The sequence below is a fragment of the Haliotis cracherodii genome, unplaced genomic scaffold (genome assembly GCF_022045235.1).
Source record: "Haliotis cracherodii isolate W230 unplaced genomic scaffold, xgHalCrac1.p SCAF_9, whole genome shotgun sequence".
In the NCBI taxonomy this organism is placed as follows: domain Eukaryota; kingdom Metazoa; phylum Mollusca; class Gastropoda; order Lepetellida; family Haliotidae; genus Haliotis; species Haliotis cracherodii.
In genome coordinates this window covers 57,801,211-57,811,506 of record NW_027266343.1, presented here as the reverse complement: position 1 = coordinate 57,811,506, position 10,296 = coordinate 57,801,211, and the positions used below count along the sequence as shown (strand labels likewise).

General features: G+C 41.4%; 1 protein-coding gene across 1 annotated transcript in view; it reads left to right on the top strand.

Annotated features, from left to right (window-relative positions):
• The first annotated feature begins 4,634 nt into the window (after positions 1–4,634).
• Positions 4,635–10,296, top strand: part of LOC139452439 (uncharacterized) — a 28,135-nt gene continuing 22,473 nt past the window's right edge. Inside the window, exon 1 of the mRNA XM_071233915.1 lies at positions 4,635–7,360. Within this exon, the coding sequence (XP_071090016.1) occupies positions 5,083–7,338 (2,256 nt within the window). The 5' untranslated portion in view covers positions 4,635–5,082 and the 3' untranslated portion in view covers positions 7,339–7,360. The remainder of the gene's footprint in view (positions 7,361–10,296) is intronic.

The following is a 10,296-nucleotide window of genomic DNA, read 5'->3' as shown; positions in this document are numbered from 1 at the left end:
TCAATGTTAGTACTTTCCCCCGTCGTACCTCGTAATCTGAGAACGAATGTAAATTTCAACGAGATCACAGAGCTCTCTCAAATACCCTAAGACCATAAAAATTGCTTGTTTGTTATTAGTTTTTCATACATACACCAACCAGCGTTTGAATACCCACCATACTCCGTAATATATATTTTAAAGTCCTTCAGGTGGACTTGTAATAAAACTACGTGTGAGTATGTTTTATGACATTTACAACATAATTTACCGAGTCTACGAACAAATCCTGGGAGCACGGGTGGCCCAGTCGTCTAAGGCGCCGCGATTCGCTGTGCAGAGTTGCGTCCCTTGGGCACGCCAGAAACCTATGATTGTGGGTTCGAATGCGGGTTCGCCCCGATTATGTTTCTAGGTTTGTCAGCACCATACCCGTGCTCGTGGGTTTCACCGAAGTGGTAAACGTCTGAGACCTGCATCACTTCGGGCTTTCCTCCCACATTAAGCTGACACGCCGTGATATAACTAGAATACTGTTAAAAGCGGCGTTAAACCCAACTCACTCACTCACTCACTACGAACAAATCCTAATCTGAGTTGTTCCTGGTTGTTTGTTGGTCTACATCTCTGTTTGTTAGTGTATTATAGACGGCCAGTGTATCAATGCAGCGGGCCGTGGAGATGTCACCCTCGGTCCCATCACGGGAAATTGTATGACCGCTTTCTCAAATTGAGTGAGTGGGTGAGTATGGTTTTACGCCGCTTCTAGCAATATTCCAGCAATATCACGGCGGTGGACACCAGAAATGGTCTTCACACATTGTACCCATGTGGGGAATCGAACCTGGGTCTTCGGCGTGACGGGGCGGTCGGGTAGCCTAGTGGTTAAAGCGTTCGCTCGTCACGCCGAAGGCCCGGGTTCGATTCCCGACATGGGTACAATGTGTGAAGCCCACTTCTGGTGTCCCCCGCCGTGATATTGCTGGAATATTGCTAAAAGCGGCGTAAAACCATACTCACTCACTCACTCTTCGGCGTGACGAGCGAACGCCTTAACCACAAGGCTAAACCTCTGCCCCTTTCTCAAATTGAGAAGTAACCATGAAGAGTAACAACAAACATGTGTCATATATATGCTACTAAAAAAAGGTTAAGGATCACCCGATTCATTCATGTTACTATAGTTAATATTTCATGCCATGATAGATTAACGATAGTAATATGAAAAAATCGGTCGGTTCTCAACTTTAGTTTACCAGTATATGTTCAACTTTCATTGTATGAAACAATGTACTCGTCTCCACAATACCCCCAGAAAAATCTTTCCTCCACTATAGCAGTTTCTCGAGAAAATCCAAATAACCACGGGTATTTTTGCTTGTGAGTACATGTATATTGATAAACCTGCATGTGCAAAATCATTATATACACAGGGGTGTGTTTGTTTGTTTGTTTGTTTGTTGTTTAACGCCGCGCCCAGCTATATGACGGCGGTCTGTAAATAATCGAATCTGGACAACCCAGTGATTGACATCATGAGCATCGATCCTCGCAACTGCATGGAATGCGATGACATGCATCAACCAAGTCAGCGAGCCTGACCAGCCGATCCCGTTAGTCGCCTCTTACAAGCACAGTCGCCTTTTACAGCAAGCATGGGTTGCTGAAGATCTATTCTATCCCGGTATCTTCGCTGGTAATATATATACACACCTGGGAAAAGGGTAATATACACCACTTCTTTATTCTCATGTATTCCGACCTTCCATGTTTGGTGTTTAACGCCGCACGCAGCAATATTCCAGCTAACTGACGGCTGTCTGTACATAATCAAGTCTGGACCAGACAATCCAGTGATTGACATCATGAGCATCGATGCACTGAATTGGGAAACGATGACATGCATCAACCAAGTAAGCGAATCTGACCCCCCGATCCCATTAGTCGCCTCTCACGACAAGCACAGTCGCCTTTTACGGCAAGCATGGGTCGCTGGAGATAAATACCTGATACGACTTTATTACATTTTATGAAAATATTTAGTAAGAGATGCTTAGTAATGTGTCGGTTGTCTATATAATGCGGTGGTGGTTGGTATAGCGTAGTGATATAAGGCTTTGCTCGTGACAAAGAAGGGGCGGTCGGGTAGCCTAGTGGTTAAAGCGTTCGCTCGTCACGCCGAAGACCCGGGTTCGATTCCCGACATGGGTACAATGTGTGAAGCCCATTTTTGGTGTCCCCCGCCGTGATATTGCTGGAATATTGCTAAAAGCGGCGTAAAATCATACTCACTCACTCGTGACAAAGAAGACCCAGGTTCTATTCCCCACGTGGTTATGACTTGTGAAGCCTGCGGTCGGTGTTCCCCTCCAAGACACTGTTGCATGTTGCTGAAACATGGCTGATTGGGCAACGCACTGGCTAAAGCGTTGGAGCATCACCCCATATTGGATCGTACGATATGGACACAGTAGCTACTCCTTACTGCATGCAAACCTGCAGTGAGTGGTCCCATCAGCTACAGCCATTAAACTGAGCTGAAAGCACTTTTTACAGTTAGCAATATTTTAATTTCAGTTGAACGCAGTTGAGTTTAAGGAATCAAATACATTGCAAGTGTAGTTTCCGTGCTTCATCTCGTTCTACTTTATTTTCGTGAGGGGTGGTGGGGTAGCCTAGTGGTTAAAGCGTTCGCTCGTCACGCCGAAGACCCGGGTTCGATTCCCCTCATGGGTTCAAATGTGTGAAGCCCGTTTCTGGCGTCCCCCGTCCTGATATTGGTGGAATATTGCTAAAAGCGGAGAAAAACCATACTCACTCACTAATTTTCGGGAGCACTGAAGAAGTCATTTTGATTAAATTGTCTGGTTAGGTTGAGCATGGCACCGAACTATTAACCGGCCATTTAGTCCCCACATTGTCAGTATGGCAGTTGCGGCTCTATTGTTGTCCTGATCCACATTTCGCGTAATGGAGACGCCGAATGCTTCATTAAAACGTCAAAGTCAAAGATATAGCCATGTTCGTCACGTGACAAGAACAATAGCCCAAAAGAAGATGGAAGGCAACGATATCATTCATGGGTGCCCCGCGGTTTATGTGTCACAACTCACTATTGAGAGTTGCGCGACTTTGGGATACCAGGATACGCTGCTCGTGGGTTCGATGCCATATTCGCATTGTTTCCTTGGTCTGTCAGATCCACACCCGTATTCCTGTGTTGCGCCAAAGAGGACAACGTCCTCGACCCCGCTTACCTTTCTCCTGTGAAAGGCCGACTCATTGTGGTGTATGTTTGTTGTTTAAACCGAACCGAGTTAGTCCAGCTATATGACGGCGGTCTGTAAAAATTCGAGTCTGGACCAGACAATCCAGTGATTGGCTGTGTGAACCTCGATCCACCAATTGGGGTAAGAGAACATGCACCAGCCAAGTCAACCAGACTTACCACCCCACCCATATCAGCCGTTGGGGACAAGCATTATTACCCAGATTTCCCACCCATGCTGCCCATACCACATGCCCATGCCGTTCTACAACTAAAAGACTATTATCTGGTGCCAAATGTCTGCCAATTCTCGATTTTGTAATCTATACCGAGTGTGAAACTGTAACAAACTGAGTTTGTAATGAAGGCAGTCTACCCATTTAAAATGAAAGCAATAAAAGAATAGCAATACACCACATTTCAATACAAAAACCTGAGTGATATTTGCTTCTCGTGTTCAACATTACTTTCTCTTGAAAGCGGTAAAAAAAATATTTTATACCATTCACACAATAAAAGCTGTTCGTGACAAGAAGGCATAGCTGTAAACTGCATGTCATGTATTGTTTGTGTATTTTATGTGTGGCGACAAGCACCATTTCTTAATCATGAAATGTTTGTTTGTTGGTTAACGCCGCTCTCAGCAATATTCATGCTCTATGACGGCGAGTCTGACCACCCGATCGCGTCAGTCGCCTCTTACAAGCATGGGTTGCAGCAGACCAACTCTAATCCGGATCTTCGCGAGGGGTCTCAATACATGCGTACAACTACCCCATCAACATACCGTGCATGGCCAAAAAACTCCTAAGGTATTCGACACCGCGCACTTAAAATGAATGATGAGTTGGATATTATAATGTTTCACTATTTTTGTTTTACTGGAATTTACGACCACGTGATCTAAAATATGTCCATAACAAAACAATGAACTTTAGCAATCTTACATGGACAAACATTGTATTTACATGCTTATTCCAATCAGAAACACCATACTCGATGAAAGTTGAATATTTGTTTGGAATTGAAAATGTGTCCTCAATCCATCTTTTTCCTTCAACAAAATAAACATCATTTACCAAAAATAATTACTGATAAGTGCACGCTAATATTATTTCGTTCAAAAGTAACAAAGTTGACTATGTGCACCAATCCAGATCTGATTTAGCTGTAGCTATTTGTACAGTTAAGTGAAGTCGTGCCAGTCTGCAAAATCCGTGGTCTATATATCACGCACCGCCATTGAATAAACATTTACTATACACCGAGCACCCCGAATAACACGAGTATGCGAGAGTTACCTGCCTTTCCTGACATGTGACCTATATACGGTGTCTTGATTGGATGATTGATTAATAATCCCGTTGAGCTCGACAGGTAAATACAATATGACGTTTACAAGGCAAAGATGTAGTTGAGCAGGTATCGGCATGTTTATAAGCCAATATCCATCCGTCCATGTTTTCGCCTGTGAAGATTGGATCAGATGCGCGTAAAGTGTTGGAATGAGAGAGAATGGGGGTGATTCTCGACAGGTGCAAGATCCACGCACGAACACTATGAATAGGTGCTTGTGCTGGATTATCGATGTAATTAGCGACAAAATGGTGTCCCCGTCTAAATCTCAACCTGTTTTTATTAGCTCGTAGTTTCTCAACAAATCCAAGAACAACCACCGATGATGACTTGAATCAAACTTGAATGGAAAGTGTTCATTAACCAAGATTGGTCTTTGACATGGAATATTTCACAATACTAAAAGTGCTTTGGTCATGTCAGGAAGACAGTGTTGTGAAATCGTATTCTAGTTTCTCTAATTCGGATCACGAGGAATAATGGAACAAGTTGATTCAGTGAACATGTCAAGGAATTCATCACTGCTTGAAAATCTCAACTTGAGTATTATGGCTAAAATTGACGACAACAGTCGCACACCAAGGATTGTGTTTCTGGCATTTTTCATATTAGTCACTCTCATGGGAAATATATGTCTGATTATTGTAATTGTTCAGAACAAGAAATACAGAGGAACTATTTCGAATCTCATCATCCTAAATCTAACAGTTGTGAATATAGTGGATTCTGTGTTAAATATGCCGCTTGTATTTGGCTCCTTGATAGCCACCGATTGGGTGTATGGAGACCTCATGTGTCGCTTTAATACTTTCTTCATGAATATTGTTATAGTGGAAACAGTATTAACTTTAACAGCATTGACAATTGACCGATTTATTGCTGTCAAAATAGTACCGTCCCGACACGGAAATATACTCAGTCCCTCTCGCACGTACATTGCAATAGCCTACACATGGCTTCATTCTTTTGGATTTAGTCTACCAATATTGGCTGGCGCCGTTCCGTCCACTTTCAGGAACCAACTCCATCTTTGTTCAATTTCCAATTCCTCATCATTATCATTCATCTGTCTTACATCAATTATTTGCTTCGTTATTCCAGTTATTGCAATGGCTGTTTTATTTGCACTTATATTCAAAGCTGCATACAAGGACCGATTTGTTGTTCGTTCAAAACTTGCTGAACACACTTATACAGAGAAGAGTGAAGGGAAGCCTCAGATATGGAGAGAGATAGCCATGGCCAAATATACGGGTGTGCTTTTGATCATTTGGTTTGTGTTTGAAGTTCCCTATATTGTGACAGCATACATAAAGCAGTATCAGTACAGCCAGGAGTTCCAGGACAATCCCAACATAGGGGAGATCGATTACCCTTGGGTGGTCGACGTTACTTTTGTTTGGGTCAGGTTTGCATTTTCAGGCATTTTACCAATTTTGACATTTGCATGGAAGAGAGAGCTTTGGAGAAGTTGGAAAGATATGATTTTATGTCGCCGTAGCAACTCAGTGACTGATTTAGAAACTTCTTCAAATCCTCGTTTAAAGAAGAATAATCTGAATGTTGCAAATATCAAAACTAGAGAGAGAGAAAAGGTTGAGTCACCAACTGCTTTGACTTTCAATGTTCCCGTATTGTTTGCAACAGCCAATGGCATTCATGTACAGACTGATGAAGGCAACATGGCTGACTCGGACATTTTCTATGCCGAAATGCCATCAACAACCAGGTCCTCATCAGAATTGAAATTTCTGAAGGGGAAGAAGTTGGATGTCAGTGCGTTGGAGTTTATTCCGCCCGACACAAGTGACTACGACTCCAACAGTGAGGATGATGTGACCGATCAGTATTCACTTTCGCAGCCGATATCAACACGGCAGTTAGATCACAATGACCTTGACAAGGTCAGCAGGTCGTCATCCCAACCTGATGTACAGACCGAAAAGAGAAACAGCAGCAGAATATCCAGTGGACGACCTTTTGAGGGCAAACTGACTGCTTTGTCGTATGGGACAGACTCTGGCCTTGACCTTAGTGGCACATCCCGATGTCATGAGGCTTTGACTAAGAGAAATAAGCTCAACAAAGACAATCTGGTTAGTACGACTTCAGACAATGGGCAAGAACTACAGACTTATGTAGTTTCAGGGGGGAATTCAGATGATTCATGTGATAAGAAAGACTCTGCTAAGTCAGATACAGCTCAAGATGTCAGCTCAACTTTTACTGTTCGGGATTCTACTGTTGAACAGAAATCCACTGGAAACTCACTTAGTGCAACATTTACTCATTCAGAAGTGCCTCAAAGGAACAATTCAGATACAACCAGGTCGTCACAAGCCTCTAATGTCGCCAAGAAACCACCATTGCACTTGGAGCCTTTAGCTTCCCCTACAAGGGTTGCTAGAAATGACCTCAAACAGATCCGGAAGAAAAGAGTGAAATCTCCACAACATTCGGCAAAAACTGGGAGTGAGCGGGAGTCCATTTCAGGAAAGGATCTGGATGGTCAGGAGTCCAGATCTGGGAACAAGAAGTCTTCCAAGCCTGGCCACAAGAGGCAGGGAACAGCAGAGAGTCAGAGAGCCCTGCTTGGGTCGTCCAGTTCAGCTGAACTCAATGACATGAAGACTGAGTTGCAGAAGATGGAATCTAAGGCTGTGCAGGAGTCCGTTTCGGGGCAACATTCAGGTGGAACATCTGACTTGCCAGACACCTCAACAGGGAGCACATGAACATCTTGAAAGTCTCTCCACGGTAAGCTATGTGTTGTATTAGTTGCAACTGTGCGGTGTCCACATCCTCATGGAGACTCTATGGTGGAATAGGTCCCCATAATTTGTTGTTTGTTTGTTGTTTAAGTAAGGATAAGATATATGGATGAACGACTTCTTTATTACAATTAGGACTTATCTTATCCTTACTTAGTACTCCAACTTCTAGATGCCTCTCAAAGAAGTTGTTGTTTGTTGTTTAATGCCCCCTCCAGTTATACGACAACCATCTGTAAATAATTGAGTTGATCTGGACCAGACAATCCAATGATTGACATGAACATCATCTACTCAACTGGGATAAGATGACATGTGTCAACCTAAAAGGACCACCCAATACCATCAGTCTTTTTATAACAAGCATGGGTTGCTGACGACCAATTCTCAGAATACACCATGCCTTTTAGAAAGTGGTCAAATGTAACAAATGTTCTTTTTGGGATAACACTTTCTTGGTAAAGTTCAAATTCCAGTCCCTTTTTGGATTCGAACCCACACTAGACACATAAACAGCTTTCGAAAATCTTGTCATTTTTCTTGTTCACATTAATTACACAAGTTTCTGAATACCTTATCAAATATACATATCTACAGGTAATTACTGCTTGAGTGTTTGAAGTCTAGGCTAGACACTGCATAAAACTGGTCATCAGCATTCCGATCGTGCCTATGACCTTTTAGATCTTGTTTGAGCAGTCATTTCTGTGTATGTCACAGGCACAGATGGAAACACAATACATTACAGCAAGTTAATTATTCAGCAACTTGTCATGTCTATGAATGGAAAAATATCGGTTTCATACTTGTAAAAATTGTATCAATTTCAGGTGATAAGTTCTATATATAGCATGTCTAGCTTTGCCTAGGGTGGACGGGGAGGGGTGTGTGTGGGTGTGTGGGTGTGTGTGTGTGGGGGGGGGGGGGGGGGGGGGGGGGTTGGAAGGGAAGAGTAGTGCTGTGATTTGTCAGGCTTCATTATTGATTATTGGTTATTGATAATATTTTCCAAGTGATCAATCGTTGATTCGGGGTTTCAGATTGGTTTATTTCCTTGGATGACTGTTATCATGCTTATCGAACGTGTCCAAATTTTACAAATTTTGTAAGAATTTACATGATTTAGACATGTTAGAAATTGATAAAATCATGTCACGGTCAAAAACCTTTTGTCACCAGCAAATTAACCGGTCAAAACCAAGGTTCTAATCTTTATCATGTTTATGAAGACATGAAACTTTTATGGATAACAGTTTGTGTCCATGTTCTTCAACTTCTGAAAAAGACTTACTATTTTTTAGTATTTTGTCTTTTGACTTCAAAATTTCATGTCGAAGTACTCATATTGATAATGATTTGAGAACTATGATCCTCTTCCTAAAATAAAATGCCAGAGTTTTCATATTGTAATTGTTAGCATAAATTTGTTTGTAACTTCCTATAACACTGAATGTGTGGACCACTGTGGACAGTGAGAGTAAACATCTGATGCTTAATAAACATTTTGCCACTTTCAAATATTTACACACTAAATTCATGAACTCATTTGTGTGTGTTCAAATCTCACAGTTTTTCTAACAGCCATACTGATCACTGCTTATGAACTCATGAAAGACTGGCGTTAGCATGGTTAGGTGTTCCCTGGAGTTTTTGTCAATAACCATAGTGCATGTGTTCACTCTAAAAATGTTTGCTGACATGAAATAATTTTCAAATTGAGAAATTCCCACTTCACTAAGAATAATGGGTCGCTCACAAGCGATTTTAAAATGTAAGGCCATATGTATTTTGTAGTTGGTTTATGAGACTGACCGACAAAATAGTCCTGAGATTAGATAAAAAGCTTTATGACTTTTGACTAAACAATTTGGCAACCTCTATTTTAAAATTAGATGAATTGAAAGAAACACACAAGATTTTGTCACAAGTCTTCGTACGAAATGGTTAATAGTACGTATGGAAATCTTTATTCTAACAAAATACAATCAATTTTCTTCTCATTATCTTGTCACGTTAAGCTTGAAGCGCCAATCTGGAAGTTGAAAATTATTATTATTATTTTTTACCCCCAACATTGAATTTTAGGCCCAGAGTTTTGTAAACCAACTGATAAAAAACCAAAGACCTAAGCTTGTGCACCATGAACTGGGTGAGTAAACTCGGAACGATTCAATGGCAAGTGCTTCTGACAGAGCACTGAGGTAACAAAACAGTTGTGTTGCAATGTACATAGTTTATGGCTGCATGAGAAGGTGAATCGACTTTCAAATAACTGCAGTGTTGAGAGGTGGACAGGGTCGTTGCTGGTACATGTGACAAGCCTTTCATAGGATTGTGCAATGTGTTCAAAGAAACTAGAGTTTATTACTGTAGGGTAAGACTTACAGAGAACACTTATTGCAACTACTGTGCTGTATTTCTGAACTTTAACCGCTTTGAGTCACTGGTGTCTACCGTAAATCCTTGAAAAAGCTTGATGCTAACACCTGCCTTGAAGTAATACTTGGCATAATGACCTACCCAAAGACACAAACGTACATCGCTTATACTTGGCAGTGTCAGTGCTTTTAACCGTGTTTACCACAGCTCTTAACCTGCAGGAGCGCAGTTAGACATATGTAGGTTTTTTAAGTAGGTGTGTGAGTGTGTTTGTGTGCAACTTTGTGAAAATAGGCCATTGCAAGTGTAGGTTCAGCACTGGTTGTCTTTGGCTCTGATTGATATTTTTAAACACCTAGAAATTTGATTTTATGATGTCTGTTTTATGACATTTTATTGGAAATGAGAACATGTTTGTTGTTTAGATTTGGTGATTAGACAGGTAACAATGTTATTAAATCAGGATGACCAGTGAAGTGCTCATTTTGAATTTTTTAGAAGTTTAAAAAATAATAATTAAAGTGCCCATTTCCATATTCATAA